Below are 18,582 nucleotides of genomic sequence, written 5' to 3' on the forward strand. Positions count from 1 at the left end.
CTATAGACTAGACTATAGACTAGACTAGACTATAGACTAGACTATAGACTAGACTATAGACTAGACTATAGACTAGACTATAGACTAGACTATAGACTAGACTATAGACTAGACTAGACTATAGACTAGACTATAGACTAGACTATAGACTAGACTATAGACTAGACTATAGACTAGACTATAGACTAGACTATAGACTAGACTATAGACTAGACTATAGACTAGACTATAGACTAGACTATAGACTAGACTATAGACTAGACTATAGACTAGACTATAGACTAGACTATAGAGTAGACTATAGACAAGACCATAGACTAGACAGAAAAACCTCGTATTATTGTTTAATAATATATTTATATTTCTGTAGAACACAAAATTTTTAATATTTTTATTTCTTCTGTCTCTTTACAGGTAAGCAACACCAGTTCGATAATATTAATTTTGGATTTTCAGCTAAAGGCATTTCATGAGCTTAATCAAAAAGGAGTAGTTTTTCTAGATGAATTTAAAACAAGTAGGAAAGTATATAGAAATTCATAGGTTTATTTTTATTAAATCCATTTCAAAAAAATCTAATTTTATTTATGCTCTCTATAACATTGTAAACTATTCTAATAAAATCCACTCCGAAGCGTCATCTGTTTGCAAAATTAAAATTTAAAAAATAAAAAAAATATTAACTACATTTTTTTTTAAATAAATAAAATTTTAAGATTTTTATTTCCCACTATTTTCTATTCAGTTTTATTAAACTTTCACCCTTCGCTCCAGCATTTTGATGGCTGTTAATGATGGGAGTATATGCCTGCATATATCTATGGTCAGTTGCAATAAAGATATAGATTTTTATTTCAAATGTTTTTTTTTTTTTTATTTACAAAAAATGCATTTATTTTTGTTATTGTATTCTTTTGTATCAGATTTTTGTTATTAGTTTTTGTGGTTGATTTCGATCAAAATGCAATCAATGGAGCCTTGCCACATTTTGTGGTATACATCGGTAGATATGTTTATGTATGGAAACTGCACACCAGGGATAAGTAAGAGTAAAATAATGTTAAAATCCAATAAAACTAAAGTCAGTTATTGCCTGAGAGCCAAAAAAAAAGAACATATTTCACTGAAATCATAAAAAAATCATGAATGAAAATTTTTAACACAATTACAACCAAACTCCCACTTAAATGAAACAAATTTCGTGGAATTAAATAAAACACATTTAATATATATTTTATAAAATGCTTTCTTTATTTTCCTTGTTTATAACCTTTCCCTATATCATTAACCTTACAATATCCCTAAGATTTTCCACCTGCTTAATGGATGTAGTTTTAGTCGAAGTGTCCGAACTTTTCGTATTTGTGTTCAAAGTACTTGCCGAAGGTTTCCTTGTGGTAGATCTTGACATCCTTGAAGTACATGTTGGGTACGAAGAATTCGTATTCATCGATTTCACGATCGAAGGGATAGCCGAAAGGCATCTCATCAATGTAACGGACACCAGAGCCAATACCACAAGAGTAAGAGTAGTCGAAGGTAGAGAATTGTTCGTAGGAGGCAGTGTAGGGAGTGACATAGAAGAAGAATTGCATGGGCATACCCTTGACCCAACCATGGGGTAAGACCAAACGGTCGGGGAAAGCACAGTGAGGTTCACTGATGTCCAAGGGGAAGTCGTATTTGCCTTCGAAAGCAAGCATGACGTATTTGTACAATTCAGTGTAGGAAGTGCGGTCTTCAGTGGTCCAGTAGAAGTCCTTGGAGTAGCGCTTGAATTCATTGACACCAGACTTAAGAGTGTAGACGAAGCTATCGAGTTCCATGAAGTTTTCACGGTTTTCAGTCAAGGAGATAACACGGCCAAATTCGTCGTATTTGGGACCCAAGAAGGTGCGGATAACAACTTTTTGTTCCTTGTCGGATTCAATAATGAAATCAAAGTCGAAGGGCTTGTGGTTAAGGCGCATTTGACGGGCCAACAAAGTCTTATCCCAAACAAATTGACCATCAACGAAAGTCATCTTATCGTTCAACAAGTTGGTAACATCGAAGTCGACCAAATCGAAGAAGGTAACCAATTCACTGACCTTAACGTCCTTGATGGTAACACCAGGGAACAACAACTCTTCGTGAGTGTAGGGTTTGACATAGTAGAAGAATTGGAAGTAGACGGAAGCGATCTTCTTGTAGAACATGTAGAACAAAGGATCACGCATCATGGTTTCGTAGTTCAAGAAGATGTGAGGGAAGACTTCCAAATCGTGGGTGTGGACATCACCGAAGTACATATGGGCGAACATGTACCAGTATTTGAAGAAGTATTTGTCGAAGGTATCAACATTGCCTTGCATGATGCTGCCAATGTATTCAATGGATTCGGGTTTGCGCAAATCAATAGTCTTGCCCTCGTAGGTGACATAGACACCCTTGGTGATGATTTCATCCAAACGGTTGAAGAAGTCCATAACCTTGTAGTAGTAGTCGAATTTGCCGTAGCTTTCAACTTCGTAGTAGTTCTTGCGGTAAGAGTAACCAACACCATTGTAGTAAACCAATTGAGGGTTGTAACCGTATTCGATGGTGTTGAAGTAGGAGAATTCGGGAATTTCACCAAAACCGTGAGACAAACGTTCCATGTAGTAACGAGACAAAATTTGGCGGACATTGTACAACCAGTATTCACCACGACGATCCTTGTTCAAACCGTAGGTCTTGCCGTCCAAGAAGAAAGCGTAGTCCATGTTGAGATAGTACCAGTAGGCGTTGAAGCCAACATCTTCAGTGAAGTAGGACAAAGCGGATTCCTCGTTGAAGAATTCAATGTCACGGGTGTAGTCAACAGGCATGAAGAACATCTTGGTGCCTTCGAAAAGTTCCAAATATTTGGAGTCCTTGTTGTATTTGTCCATGTTTTCGCGCAACATGAAACGGTCTTCAGAGTACCAGTGTTCGCCCAAACCCATCATCTTGTACCATTGCCACATCTTAAAGTCCTTGGTGTAGTAATAGTAGTAGTGGTTGTCATGGTTCTTGTAGAAGGTAGCGTAGTCCTTGTAGAGGATATCCTTGTATTCCTTCTCGTACATGATGTATTTGCTCCAGACATCGTAATCGAATTTCTCAGCTTCGTAAACGAATTTGCTGTTGAAGAAGTATTGAGGGAAGATTTCGTAGATGGAAGGCAAGATCAAGCCATGGAAATCATCACGGTGGATGACGGCCAAAGTCAAAGCATAGACGAACATGCCTTCGTTGCAGTGCATACGAGCCCAGGCAACATTGCGTTGGAAGACTTCCCAGTTCTTGGCGTAGTAAAAGAATTCGAACAAACCATAGGCTTGCTTAAGGTGGGTGTTAACCAAAGCACCGAAGAATTCACCCTTGGGTAAAAGAGCATCGTGTTTGTAGGCTTCGTAGAATTTCTCCATGTACATATCGAAGTTCTAAAATGAATATTTTATAATTAAAAGGATGCTGGGCAAGAGCTTAAAATTATCCTTGTTACTTACAGTGTAGTCAGCCTTGTCAAAAGCGAAAGTCTTGCCCAACTTGATCCATTCCTCGAACATCAAAGGATCCTCAACACGGTAAACAATTTCAAAAAGGAACTTTTGCTTAGCCAAAAAGTCCTTATCGGCGATTTTAACTTCATGCTTAGGAATGCTGCTGGCAGCAACCAAGCCAACAATGGCCAATAAAACAATGGCGATTTTCATTGTTTTGTCCTTCAACAGAGCGCGTAGTGTTCAAAACCAAACTGTCCACGGATTAGAGTTTGATGCAACGATCAGTTCCAATACCTAAAGACTGCTGATGTTAGCAATATTTGTGTCACCTTTTATACGATTTGAGCAGCGACATTTCTTTTATTTTTTTGTTGTTTTCTAATCTGCAGTATGTTGAATAATAATAATGATGTTCTTATCATTTGTGCCTGCACAATAATAATCTTCTAGTATTTTTATTACTGTTGCACTTTTTTGCACCTTTTGATGAGCATAAATATTGATAAGAACGCATTAGTTTTTGATTTGTTTGTTGCGAAATTTAAAAAAAAAATTATAGATATTTTTAAATATTTTGTTTTGTTGTGATGAGTTTTAGTTATTGTGATATCCGCAAACTTGACACAAGTGCAAGTGTGCTGTTTATGTTTTATTCAAGGTTGAATATGTTTGCAGTTGGTTTCTGGAGAAAAGTTTACTTATAAAATAAGATCATAAATAAAAATGCTTTGGGTTTATAATTTTCAACGTTTTTGGTTATCTGAAAAACCCTCATGAATATTACATTATATCTGTCTTTTTCGTGGAATCTAAACATATGGGCAATTCCATGAGAAGTTAAACCATGACTGACAAAATAAACTTTTGCGTTTTTGATGATAATCCAACAAAATTCGGTGTATGCATCAAAGACGAAAGCTGCTGAAAGCTTTCATTACAAATATCGCTTTATAGCTTATAATTATATTACTTATAATACCATCCCTTCAGATTTTTCAATATGCAAAGGTCGCGGTCTTTAACATCTATTATTTACAGCAACTTAGATACATATAAGTGATCTGATGATAAAATGTTATCTGTGTGATATATCTATAAGTACTGCAGAGCAATACTGTTTACTTTCAAAGGTTTTTCGGATAAGAGTAGCTTTTCGATGTATATACCTCTTCGATGGTACTATAAGTTTTCCTTATTAATCTTTAATAGCTGTAAATGTAATCACATTTACCAAATCGATCACTTTTACGGATTTCCAAATTGGTTGAAACATTTAATAATGTCTCTATTATAGACGCTAAGAATCCGCTAAGAAGTCATACGTTTTTGATTACAGCAAAATCAATGAGTAACATTTTCATTCTAGCTCTGTCTTTCACGTTACTGAAGCTCGTCTCTCTTGGTCCTTGATAAAATTTCGCTAAGGCTTCTTACTGGACACTGTCAGATCTTATGGGCTAACCAAGTAAAATATTGCAGAAGTTGTTCAGATGAGGAGGTAGAGCGATCAATGCTCTTTGCCTCAGATTTTGTGAGAGAGTCCGATTTTTCTTTTGGAGTGTCGTTGGATTGACTAACTATAATTTCCGGAAACATCTTCCTTCTGTGCTCCAGATAGTCGTTTCTTAGTAATAGGTAGTTTAGCTTCATATGCTATCACTCACCTGTTTCACCATTTGCTCTACTTCATCCTTTTTGGGATTTGCTATAATGGTGTTGTTATTATCATCTGAGGATTGAGAGTCGTAACCCTCACCTATATTTAAAGGCTGAGGTAGCTTAGAGCTCTCTCCGAGTACATCCTTCTCTTTCACCTCTATGTTTTTGCCAATGGCATGCTGTACACTTGACGCATTGTCCACCACGGAGGCCAAGGTAGTATTTTGCTCACGATTGCAGGATGACAACGACACGTGACTCGCGAGTGGATCAACACTTGCCGCCGGTACTGGGTTATTTAGGCCCTGCACTGTAACATTCATCTTTTTGTTTTCACTTTCCATGTTGTTTTTTCCCCAGTTTTTTGGTCCGCGGGGTATATAATATTCCCAGGTGGTGGACAATCTGCCCTCCCTCAGCTTGAGTCAAACTTAAACTGGGGGAGGACAGATGGTCCATTACCACCCCCTATCCGCGCTCGGTAGGAAACATGGGAAAACTCCCCCGAGCGTTTGACTTAAGAACAGAAAATTTTAAGAAAATGGCCAAAGACTCTTAAGTAAATAAATTATTAAAACTCTTTTAACTTTGATTTACTGTCAACAGGACATTAAGGTTATATTAAGGTTATACATATGTATTAGGTTATATAAATCAAAGTCTTAGCTTTCGAGGCATATTACATTCTTTGCAAAACAAAATTTTTTCTAAATATTATTTTTATGCGAAGTTTTCTTAAAGGCTGTCCCAGTGTGGCATGCATCACTAATAAATGTATCAACATTTATTTAAAGTACTGACCAAATTAAGAAAAATATGGGGCAAATGGCCTCCGAGTATTCTCGCTAATTCGTATTCTATTCATAAAACCTAACCTACATACATATATTTTAATGCTATAACATGTTCCTATTGCCAATGAAGAGGGAGCCACTTTAGTAGCAACCAAAACTTATAGTTTGGCTCACACTTGACTTTTAATAAAACAATATTTCAAATTGTACTTGTTTTAATCTTATTTAAAAAGTTTTATTATTTAACTGTAACAAACAGATTTCAGCACACGTTAAAAGGTTCCTGAAATAAATATTTTTAGTTCTAAACAATTATAAAATAAAGAGATAAACAACAAAATTTATATTTTTTTAATTGCTTTTTTATTTAACAAAACTTAAATTTTTAACATCACATTAGGCAAATTGATTTCCATCAATTTAATGATAGTAGCTGTAGTCGAAGTGGCCGTAGTTTTTGTATTTCTGTTCAAAGTACTTGTCGAAAGTTTCCTTGTGGTAGATCTTGACATCCTTGAAGTACATGTTGGGTACGAAGAATTCGTATTCATCGATTTCACGATCGAAGGGATAGCCGAAAGGCATCTCATCGATGTAACGGACACCAGAGCCGATACCACAAGAGTAGGAGTAGTCGAAGGTAGAGAATTGTTCGTAGGAGGCAGTGTAGGGAGTGACATAGAAGAAGAATTGCATGGGCATACCCTTGACCCAACCATGGGGCAAGACCAAACGGTCGGGGAAACCACAGTGAGGTTCACTGATGTCCAAGGGGAAGTCGTATTTGCCTTCGAAGGCAAGCATGACGTATTTGTATAATTCAGTGTAGGAAGTGCGGTCTTCAGTGGTCCAGTAGAAGTCCTTGGAGTAGCGCTTGAATTCATTAACACCAGACTTAAGAGTGTAGACAAAGCTGTCGAGTTCCATGAAGTTTTCACGGTTTTCAGTCAAGGAGATAACACGGCCGAATTCGTCGTATTTGGGACCCAAGAAGGTGCGGATAACAACCTTTTGTTCCTTGTCGGATTCAATAATGAAATCAAAGTCGAAGGGCTTGTGGTTAAGGCGCATTTGACGGGCCAACAAAGTCTTATCCCAAACAAATTGACCATCAACGAAAGTCATCTTATCGTTCAACAAGTTGGTGACATCAAAGTCAACCAAATCGAAGAAGGTAACCAATTCACTGACCTTAACGTCCTTGATGGTAACACCAGGGAACAACAACTCTTCGTGAGTGTAGGGTTTGACATAGTAGAAGAATTGGAAGTAGACGGAAGCAATCTTCTTGTAGAACATGTAGAACATAGGATCACGCATCATGGTTTCGTAGTTCAAGAAGATGTGGGGGAAGACTTCCAAATCGTGAGTGTTGACATCACCGAAGTACATATGGGCGAACATGTACCAGTATTTGAAGAAGTATTTGTCGAAAGTGTCAACATTGCCTTGCATAATGCTGCCAATGTATTCAATGGATTCAGGTTTGCGCAAGTCAATGGTCTTGCCTTCGTAAGTGACATAGACACCCTTGGTGATGATTTCATCCAAACGTTTGAAGAAGTCCATAACCTTGTAGTAGTAGTCGTATTTGCCGTAGCTTTCAACTTCGTAGTAGTTCTTGCGGTAAGAGTAACCAACACCATTGTAGTAAACCAATTGAGGGTTGTAACCGTATTCGATGGTGTTGAAGTAGGAGAATTCGGGAATTTCACCAAAGCCTTGAGACAAACGTTCCATGTAGTAACGAGACAAAATTTGGCGGACATTGTATAACCAGTATTCACCACGACGATCCTTGTTCAAACCATAGGTCTTGCCATCCAAGAAGAAAGCGTAGTCCATGTTGAGATAGTACCAGTAGGCGTTGAAGCCAACATCTTCAGTGAAGTAAGACAAAGCAGATTCCTCGTTGAAGAATTCAATGTCACGGGTGTAGTCAACAGGCATGAAGAACATCTTGGTGCCTTCGAAAAGTTCCAAGTATTTGGAGTCCTTGTTGTATTTGTCCATGTTTTCGCGCAACATGAAACGGTCTTCAGAGTACCAGTGTTCACCCAAACCCATCATCTTGTACCATTGCCACATCTTAAAGTCCTTGGTGTAGTAATAGTAGTAGTGGTTGTCATGGTTCTTGTAGAAGGTAGCGTAATCCTTGTAGAGGATATCCTTGTATTCCTTCTCGTACATGATGTATTTGCTCCAAACTTGGTAATCGAATTTCTCAGCTTCATAAACGAATTTGCTGTTGAAGAAGTATTGAGGGAAGATTTCGTAGATGGAAGGCAAGATCAAGCCATGGAAATCATCACGGTGGATGACAGCCAAAGTCAAAGCATAGACGAACATGCCTTCGTTGCAGTGCATACGAGCCCAGGCAACGTTGCGTTGGAAGACTTCCCAGTTCTTGGCGTAGTAGAAGAATTCAAACAAACCATAAGCTTGCTTAAGGTGGGTCTTTACCAAGGCACCGAAGAATTCACCCTTGGGTAAAAGAGCATCGTGCTTATAGGCTTCGTAAAATTTCTCCATGTACATATCGAAGTGCTGAAATTAAAATTTATAGTTAAAAAATATTTGAAAAATGCTTTTAATGTTCCTGTAACTTACAGAGTATTCAGCTTTGTCAAAAGTGAAAGTCTTGCCCAACTTGATCCATTCCTCGAACATCAAGGGATCCTCAACACGGTAAACAATTTCGAAAAGGAACTTTTGTTTAGCCAAAAAGTCCTTATCGGCGATTTTTACATCCTGCTTAGAGATGGCACTGCCAGCAACTAGGCCAACAATAGCCAATAAAGCGATAGCGATTTTCATTGTTTAGTCCTTCAACAGAGCGCGTAAAATTCAAAACCAAACTGTCCACGGATTAGAGTTTGATGCAACGATCAGTTCCAATACCTAAAGACTGCTGATGATTGCTTAATTTTTGCGCTTTTTATACAAATTATGTAGTTCCGATTTGTTCGGGGAGTGAGCTTATCACTCCAGATGCATGAAATCATCAGGTTTTTTTTTCGTTTTTGTTTTTGCACGTAGCATCTTGCACTTTTTACCTTTGAGACATAAAAGTGATAATAATTTAATTAGTGCATTTTTTAATATGTTTTATTATCAGTGTTCCTAGTTGTTATTATGTTATTTTTATATTTTTAGTTTTGTTTATAATTTAGTGCAATATTATGAGCTTTATGAATTTAAGACGATTTTAGCATCAAATAGATTTCTGGAATCTTTTCAAAGATCTAGAATATTAAAGAAGTGTTTTGAATTGAAAATGGGTAAAACATATTTCGTTCTTTGTGTTCGATTTTGTTTTTTGATCTTACAGCCAGTTGACTAAGGAGAGTCTTCCCGTCAATATCATATAATTTGGCATTATATGCGCCCAATTTTAGTTGTTTTTATTGTGAAAATTTTCCAAATAGATCGTTATGTTGAATGTGGCTCTAACTCGTTATTTGCAAAACAGCCTTAAACCTTATTTAGGTTTTGGTAGCACTGCCGTTAAAAGAATAATATCCGTGATAGTCTTAGAAAACTTTTAAAAAGTTCTGTGGTTTCTTTTCGAAAATTCACTATATTGTATATACTATCAGTTACTTGGGTCTTCTAGGGTTAAAAATACCATAGGACCGTTTGTATTTTGCTAATAATTCGCTAGTTTTAGTTTTACATAAAACTGATTTATTCAAAATTATAATTCGCTAATGAAAATTTCGGTTATATTAAGTCTTCATGTAAATTTGAAAAATAACTAAAGTAATAATAATAAAGTAATAATAATATTTAATATATTTTAAAAAAATATTAGTTTTATTTAACAATAATAATAACATCAATAAGTAATACCTAATGAATGTAGGCGTAATCGAAGTGACTAAACTTTTCATATTTGTAGCAATAATACTCGGGCTCGTAATACTTTTCGAAGGTCTTCGTGTGGTAAATCTTAACATCCTTGAAGTACATGTTGGATACGAAAAATTCGTATTCATCGATTTCACGGTCGAATGAATAACCGAAAGGCATTTCATCAACGTAACGAACGCCAGAGCCAATACCACAAGAGTAAGTGTAGTCGAAGGTAGACAAATGTTCGTAGGAGGCATTGTAAGGAGTGACGTAGAAGAAGAGTTGCATGGGCATACCCTCCACCCAACCGTGGGGTAAGATCAAACGATCGGGAAAACCACAGTGGGGTTCGCTGATGTCCAAGGGGAAGTTGTATTTGCCTTCGAAAGCAAGCATGACATATTTGTACAATTCAGTGTAGGAAGTGCGGTCTTCCACGGTCCAGTAGAAGTCCTCGGAGAGACGTTTGAATTCGTTGATACCAGATTTGAGAGTGTAGATGAAGCTGTCGAGTTCCATGAAGTTTTCACGGTTTTTCGTCAAGGAAATAACACGGCCGAATTCGTCGTATTTGGGGCCTAAAAAGGTGCGGATAACAACCTTTTGTTCCTTATAGGATTCAATAACGAAATCAAAGTCGAAGGGTTTGTGGTTAAGACGCATTTGACGGGCCAACAATGTTTTGTCCCAAACGAATTGACCATCAATGAAATTCATCTTGTCGTTCAACAAGTTGGTGACATCAAAGTCGACCAAATCGAAGAAGGTAACCAATTTACTGACCTTAACGTCCTTAATGGTAACACCAGGGAACAACAATTCTTCGTGAGTGTAGGGTTTGACATAGTAGAAGAATTGGAAGTAGACGGAAGCAATCTTCTTGTAGAACATGTAGAACATTGGATCACGCATCATGGTTTCGTAGTTCAAGAAGATGTGAGGGAAGACTTCGAAATCGTTAGTGTTCACATCACCGAAATACATATGGGAAAACATGTACCAGTATTTGAAGAAGAATTCGTCAAAAGCATCAACGTTACCCTGCATAATGCTGCCAATGTATTCAATGGATTCGGGTTTGCGCAAGTCAATGGTCTTGCCTTCGTAGGTGACATAGACACCCTTGGTGATGATTTCATCCAAACGGTTAAAGAAGTCCATAACCTTGTAGTAGTAGTCGAATTTGCCGTAGCTTTCAACTTCGAAGTAGTTCTTGCGGTAAGAGTAACCAACACCATTGTAGTAAACCAATTGAGGGTTGTAACCGTATTCGATGGTGTTGAAGTAGGAGAATTCGGGAATTTCGCCAAAACCGTGAGACAAACGTTCCATGTAGTAACGAGACAAAATTTGGCGGACAATGTACAACCAGTATTCACCACGACGATCCTTGTTCAAGCCATAGGTCCTGCCATCTAAGAAGAAAGCGTAGTCCATGTTAAGGTAGTACCAGTAGGCGTTGAAACCAACATCTTCGGTGAAGTAAGACAAAGCAGATTCCTGGTTGAAGAATTCAATGTCACGGGTGTAATCGACAGGCATGAAGAACATCTTGGTACCTTCGAAGATTTCCAGGTATTTAGGGTTCTTGTACTTATCCATATTACCTAGCAATATGATGTGTTCTTCAGGGTACCACTGCTCGTCCAAACCCATCATCTTCCACCATTGCCACGTCTGCCAGTCCTTGGTGTAGAAATAGTAGTAATGGCTGTCAAATTTCATGCTATCCTTGTAGAGGATATCCTTGTATTCCTTCTCGTACATGATGTATTTGCTCCAAACATCGTAATCGAATTTCTCAGCTTCATAAACGAATTTGCTGTTGAAGAAGTTTTGAGGGAAGATTTCGTAGATGGAAGGCAAGATCAAGCCATGGAAATCATCACGGTGGATGACGGCCAAAGTCAAAGCATAGACGAACATGCCTTCGTTGCAATGCATACGAGCCCAGGCAACGTTGCGTTGGAAGACTTCCCAGTTCTTGGCATAGTAGAAGAATTCAAACAAACCATAAGCCTGTTTAAAGTGGGTCTTTACCAGGGCCCCGAAGAATTCACCCTTGGGTAAAAGAGCATCATGCTTGTAGGCTGCATATAATTTCTCCATGTACATATCGAAGTGCTGTAATTCAACTTCATAATTAAAAAAAATGCTTTGTATGAAGTTAAGATTATCCTTGTAACTTACAGTGTAGTCAGCCTTGTCAAGGGCGAAAGTCTTGCCCAACTTGATCCATTCCTCGAACATCAAGGGATCCTCAACGCGGTAAACAATTTCGAAAAGGAACTTTTGTTTAGCCAAAAAGTCCTTGTCGGCGATTTTGACTTCATGCTTAGAGATGCTGCTTCTAGCAACCAAGCTAACAATGGCCAATAAAACAATGGCGATTTTCATTGTTTTGTCCTTCAGTAGAACTGGAAAATATTGCGAAATTTATATTAGAGTTTGATGCAACGATCAGTTCCAATACCTGAAGACTACTGATGTTTTAGAAATATGCTAGGTTTTATATACAAATTGATTTGGTGGTTGGTTTACTGGATTAATCGTTTTGATAAGAGATTTCTGGTGATTTGAGTTTGATAATTTGTTGACATGTTTTTAGCTAAGCCTGCAATGGAGTTATAACAAATGTTTCCTAAGATTATCTTGGATTTATGATTTACATATATTGGAGTTTTCGAAATAATTTCCTAATAAGTACTTCACCTATTAGGTGAATATATAATTGCTGCTATGGAATCCTAATAAAACAATTTGAATATACGGTAAAAACAACAATAGTCATTATGTGTAAAATATTTGGTTAGCTAACAATTTGGAAAGTTTTCTGAAGTGTCAAGTTTATTGAAATAACCTGTATTCTGCTGATTTATATACATACCCCAAGCTTTTGCCACAAAAAATTGTGATTGAAACTGGATATCTTAGATTAAAGTCCATCAAATTATTTATACTTACACATACACCTCATTTAATACACCTAACAGTGGCAAAGAAAGTGTTTCAGAGTTTTACTGTCCTCTCCACTTGCTCTACATTTGTTTGAATCCGCACGTCCAATTTTGTATAGATGTGCTCGTAATCCTGTGTGTCCACTCAGAATACGTACCATCATACCAACCTCAGACTTGCTCGTTTTGAGTAGATTTCTCGTCTCTCATCAGGGTCACAACATAGGTTCTTTGAATTAGGAATGGGTTCTATTTTCTCTTTCACCGAAAAATTATGACAGAGTTAATCGTTTCTTAGAACACATCAGTTTTGACGAAATTTTGAATGTTAAATTAATTAAAAACTATTCAAAGAAACAAATACAAACTAAATGGTTTTTAAATCATTTATTATTTTTTTTTTTTTTTACAAAACTTATTTTTTAGTATTTTTATACATAATCATAACCAGATTCACAATATTTTAACAATATTTTTAATGATAGTAGCTGTAGTCAAAGTGGCCGAAGTTTTCGTATTTCTTGCCATAATACTTTTCAAAAGTGTCTTTGTGGTAGATCTTGACATCCTTGAAGTACATGTTGGGTACGAAGAATTCGTATTCATCGATTTCACGATCGAAGGGATAGCCGAAAGGCATTTCATCAACATAACGAACACCAGAGCCAATACCACAAGAGTAGGTGTAGTCGAAGGTAGACAAGTGTTCGTGGGAGGCGGTGTAAGGAGTGACGTAGAAGAATAATTGCATGGGCATACCCTTGGCCCAACCACGGGGCAAGATCAAACGGTCAGGGAAACCACAGTGAGGTTCACTGATGTCCAATGGGAAGTCGTATTTGCCTTCAATAGCAAGCATGACATATTTGTACAATTCAGTGTAGGAAGTACGGTCTTCGGTGGTCCAGTAGAAGTCCTTGGAGAGGCGTTTGAATTCATTGACACCAGAGTTAAGAGTGTAGATGAAGGAATCAATTTCCATGAAGTTTTCACGGTTTTCAGTCAAGGAGATGACACGGCCGAATTCGTCATATTTGGGACCCAAGAAAGTACGGATGATAACCTTGTGAGATTTGTCGGATTCAATGGTGAAATCGAATTCGAAAGGTTTGTGGTTGAGACGCATTTGACGAGCCAACAAGGTCTTGTCCCAAACGAATTTGCCATCAACGAAAGTCATCTCGTCGTTCAACAAGTTGGTAACATCGAAGTCAACCAAATCGAAGAAGGTAACCAATTCACTGACCTTAACGTCCTTGATGGTGACACCAGGGAACAACAACTCTTCGTGAGTGTAGGGTTTGACATAGTAGAAGAATTGGTAGTAGACAGAAGCGATCTTCTTGTAGAACATGTAGAACAAAGGATCACGCATCATGGTTTCGAAGTTCAAGAAAGTGTGAGGGAAGACTTCCATATCATGGTGGTCAACATCACCGAAGTACATATGGGCGAACATGTACCAGTACTTGAAGAAGTATTTATCGAAGGTATCAACATTGCCTTGCATGATGCTGCCAATGAATTCAATGGATTCTGGTTTGCGTAAATCAATGGTCTTGCCTTCGTAAGTAACATAAACACCCTTGGTGATGATTTCATCCAAACGGTTGAAGAAGTCCATAACCTTGTAGTAGTAGTCGAATTTACCGTAGCTTTCAACTTCGTAGTAGTTCTTGCGGTAAGAGTAACCAACACCATTGTAGTAAATCAATTGAGGGTTGTAACCATATTCGATGGTGTCAATGAAGGAGAATTCGGGAATTTCACCAAAGCCGTGAGACAAACGTTCCATGTAGTAACGAGACAAAATTTGACGGACATTGTACAACCAGTATTCACCACGACGATCCTTGTTCAAACCGAAAGTCTTGCCATCCAAGAAGAAAGCGTAATCCATGTTGAGGTAGTACCAGTAGGCGTTGAAACCAACATCTTCGGTGAAGTAAGACAAAGCGGATTCCTTGTTAAAGAATTCAATGTCACGAGTGTAATCAACAGGCATGAAGAACATCTTGGTGCCTTCGAAGATTTCCAAGTATTTGGAGTCCTTGTTGTATTTATCCATGTTTTCGCGCAACATGAAACGGTCTTCAGAGTACCAGTGTTCACCCAAACCCATCATCTTGTACCATTGCCACATCTTAAAGTCCTTGGTGTAGTAATAGTAGTAGTGGTTGTCATGGTTCTTGTAGAAGGTAGCATAGTCCTTGTAGAGGATATCCTTGTATTCCTTTTCGTACATGATGTATTTGCTCCAGACATCATAATCGAATTTCTCAGCTTCATAAACAAATTTGCTGTTGAAGAAGTATTGAGGGAAGATTTCATAGATGGAAGGCAAGATCAATCCTTGGAAATCATCACGGTGGATGACGGCCAAAGTCAAAGCATAGACGAACATGCCTTCGTTGCAGTGCATACGAGCCCAGGCAACATTGCGTTGGAAGACTTCCCAGTTCTTGGCGTAGTAAAAGAATTCAAACAAACCATAAGCTTGTTTAAGGTGGGTTTCTACCAAAGCACCGAAGAATTCACCCTTAGGTAAGAGAGCATCGTGTTTGTAGGCTTCGTAGAATTTCTCCATGTACATATCGTAGTGCTGTAATTAAATTGAGATAGTCCACAGTAAGATCCTTTGGAATTAATTTAGCTTTTATGGTTAACTTACAGTATAATCAGCCTTGTCAAAAGTGGTGCATGTTTTGGCCAATTTGATCCATTCCTCGAACATCAAGGGATCCTCAACACGGTAAACAATTTCGAAAAGGAACTTTTGTTTAGCCAAAAAGTCCTTATCGGCGATTTTTACATCGTGCTTAGAGATGCTGCTGGCAGCAACTAAGCCAACTATGGCTAATAAAACAATGGCGATTTTCATTGTTTAGTCCTTCCTTAGAGTTTGATGCAACGATCAGTTCCAATAGCAAAAGACTGCTGATATTTTGGAAATTTGCTAGGGTTTTTATACAATTTTTAAGAATGATTTTTCATATGTATGTATAATTTTATCAGCCGTCATGTGCAGCCAGGTGATAGTTTTTTGTTGATAAGTCCATTTATTACCTATTCTGATTAGAATTTATAACACCTTATTGGTATAAAGATTTCGATTTGATTTGGTCTTTATAATTATGGGGTTTTTAAGGTTGTTTTTAATATTTCTTTTGATAAGACTTGATAATGTATTTTATTTTGCATAAACTTCTTCTGTAGATGCGAATGCATGCGAATTTTTGTTAATTCATATGCAATTTTGGGTTCACATATATATAAAGGTGATGATCCCCAGATTGTGTTTATTGCTAATAAATTTTTAATGTTTTTTTTTAACACCTGTTCTTTCGTTTCTAAGCTACAAATTTGCCAAACATTTATTTTTTAAGTAATTTTTTCGGCATTGTGCATATTCTCTTAAAGAAGTATATCGGATTAGATATTTATCTTGTTGGGCATATTTTCTTTAAGAATAAATTCTTGCTTGTAATTAATCCTACAGAATTCAGAATAACAACTTAATCATCCATATTGACATCTTATATTATCACTTTAAGCTTCGCATCGCCTACAGCACTCGCTCTAACATCAGCCTTATTTGTTCATTCCTATAATGATTGAATTCATTAATATAATGTAAACCCAAAGATTGTAGCTTTTGAGCAATTTTTAGATGGAAACAGAAGTAAGTGTTAATGTACTTATTTTAAATACATAGGTTTCATTATTTCAAAACACTGTATATGTCACCATGAAACATATTCTTTTTATTTATAGATCATATATTTGTGGTTTTTAGAGAATATCCGGCAATATTGCCTATAGATCTTCTAGAATTACATTATATTCATATGTAGATTTGGGTGTCTCCATTTGTAAGAAGAAAAAATAACTTACTAACTTGTCCCAGAATAGATGTTGATGTCAAGAAGTAGATAGAAATTATATCTTAGAATGACCTAGATTTTTATTTGCGGCGAGAACAGCAACAATGTCCACTTTGAGGCCAACCCAAGGCAGATTATACAGTTTTAATATATTTTACTTAAACCGTAGTTCTCAAAGGGCTTTTTCAATAACATTTTGATATTTTTGCTGTTTGCTATAGCAAATAACCAATATTGCTTGTTCCAATCTCTTGCTCGAACCTCATAGGTTTACTTGCTCAAAGTTAGCTTATTAACTGCACAGGCCAACGAAATGAAGGTTTGTAAAATCTTTTAATACAAGCTTTTCTGAAGTGCTGAATCCGAATCAGATATGGGTTTTTTTTATCACCCACAATTTTCTCAGAATATATTATTTGTTCATATATAACGGACATTTTATATAATTATGAAAATATATTTACGTTTTAGGGTTAATTTACATGTTTTTGATATCATCATAAATACGAGTCTTCATTATATATTTTTCTTAAGATTCATTTAAATCGGTTGAAAACAAAATAATAATTCACTATGGTTTCAGGAACATTTTCTAATATTGCAAAGCTTTAGTTTGACCTCTTCAGTTTGTGGGTTAAAATTATTCGATTTTACTTAAACTTCAGATATGCATATCTTATTATATGGAATTTTATATTCTGAAAGGGTTTTGTATAAAATGCATATTAGTAAGGAATTAAGGATGATTTTCAAAAATATTTTCAATCAAATTTCATTCTCCAAAATCTCCAAAAATCAAATCGCCGGTACCGCTAATGTCGACCTAATTTCTTTACTATTTTATACCCTTCTTTATTGTGCATAAGTCGCATGGAAATTTCCTAAAAAGTTTATAATTTGTTTAACAAAATTGTAATAAAAGTTTGAAACCGCAGTCTGTAGGGTTTCCCATTTATTATTATACCCCAAATACGGTTTACGCTATCTAATGAAGATGGTTAGGTTAGGTAGATAGGAGGATGTATACTACATCAAATCCGAAGAAATACACCTAGGCCACTATCGGGCCTGTTGTGCGCTCCAATTCATAAAAAAAAAAATGTTCACTGAATGTATTATTTTTCCATGTTCAGAAACTCAGTTTCCTGGACGTAATTCCTAAAAATCTTCCAATCAGTGTTGGTTAAGAATGTTATTTCCGGAATAACATCACTTCCAAGATACTAGGATCTAACTTCGACGAATGCCTAATAGAGGCAAGGAAAGTGCTCCAGAGTTTCACTATCCTCTCCACATGCTCTACATTCGTCTGAATTCGCACGTCCACTCAGAATACGTACCATCATACTAACCTCAGACTTTCTCATTTTGAGGAGATTTTCCGTCTTGCTCTCATCAGGGTCACCCCATAGATCTTTGTGGTTCTACCCACCGTTGATCTAATCTAATGAAGATAAAAACTCAAGTTTGTTTAATAAGGTCAATATACGCAGCTTCTACAAAATGAAAGAATTGAGTATTTGGGACACAACTATACAGGCAGGAAGAATAAAAGATAAAAATGTTGAAAATTGTTAACTAATATGACTTTTTGATTTCTATAATCAAAATCAGCATTCTAAATAACACTAGTTCGTTGGCCTGTGTTAGTAAATTTTCTGGTGCCTTGGTAATGCTGAACCATTTGCAAATAACATGGTAAATATAATCAGAATTCGTTTTAAATTTCAAAATGCAATATCTTAAAATTTTGACCTGATACCTTATATGATCCTCATCAGAAAATCTATTTAATCTTCATACTTGATTCAGAAAGATTTGATTTTAATTCCAAAATGTACTTAGAGAAAAAATTTATAAAAATGTTTAAACTTTTTATATAAAAAACTATCTTAATATGCACAACCAATAAAATCAACTCATA

The 18,582-nt window shown here is 36.5% G+C and overlaps 4 protein-coding genes across 4 annotated transcripts; all 4 read right to left on the reverse strand.

Moving 5' to 3' along the window:
- Positions 1–1,228: 1,228 nt before the first annotated feature.
- Positions 1,229–3,843, reverse strand: LOC119605314 (arylphorin subunit C223-like). Its single transcript, XM_037958342.1, has 2 exons — positions 3,513–3,843; positions 1,229–3,446 (listed from the first exon to the last, which is right to left on the reverse strand). Exons 1-2 carry the CDS (start codon positions 3,717–3,719, stop codon positions 1,335–1,337), a joined length of 2,319 nt encoding a protein of 772 aa, XP_037814270.1. The 5' UTR covers positions 3,720–3,843; the 3' UTR covers positions 1,229–1,334.
- Positions 3,844–6,302: 2,459 nt separating this feature from the next.
- Positions 6,303–8,886, reverse strand: LOC119605310 (arylphorin subunit C223). Its single transcript, XM_037958337.1, has 2 exons — positions 8,573–8,886; positions 6,303–8,509 (listed from the first exon to the last, which is right to left on the reverse strand). The coding sequence occupies exons 1-2, from the start codon at positions 8,777–8,779 to the stop codon at positions 6,383–6,385; spliced, it is 2,334 nt and encodes a 777-aa protein (XP_037814265.1). The 5' UTR covers positions 8,780–8,886; the 3' UTR covers positions 6,303–6,382.
- LOC119605313 (arylphorin subunit C223-like) lies at positions 8,752–12,302 on the reverse strand. Its single transcript, XM_037958341.1, has 3 exons — positions 12,008–12,302; positions 9,815–11,941; positions 8,752–9,018 (listed from the first exon to the last, which is right to left on the reverse strand). The coding sequence occupies exons 1-2, from the start codon at positions 12,212–12,214 to the stop codon at positions 9,815–9,817; spliced, it is 2,334 nt and encodes a 777-aa protein (XP_037814269.1). The 5' UTR covers positions 12,215–12,302; the 3' UTR covers positions 8,752–9,018.
- Positions 12,303–13,192: 890 nt separating this feature from the next.
- LOC119605308 (arylphorin subunit A4) lies at positions 13,193–15,733 on the reverse strand. Its single transcript, XM_037958335.1, has 2 exons — positions 15,446–15,733; positions 13,193–15,376 (listed from the first exon to the last, which is right to left on the reverse strand). Exons 1-2 carry the CDS (start codon positions 15,653–15,655, stop codon positions 13,250–13,252), a joined length of 2,337 nt encoding a protein of 778 aa, XP_037814263.1. The 5' UTR covers positions 15,656–15,733; the 3' UTR covers positions 13,193–13,249.
- Between the last annotated feature and the right edge of the window lie 2,849 nt (positions 15,734–18,582).

Source organism: Lucilia sericata, unplaced genomic scaffold (genome assembly GCF_015586225.1).
Source record: "Lucilia sericata isolate MDLA Ls3-8-SP2 unplaced genomic scaffold, ASM1558622v1 Contig000473F_arrow, whole genome shotgun sequence".
Taxonomy (NCBI): Eukaryota; Metazoa; Arthropoda; class Insecta; order Diptera; family Calliphoridae; genus Lucilia; species Lucilia sericata.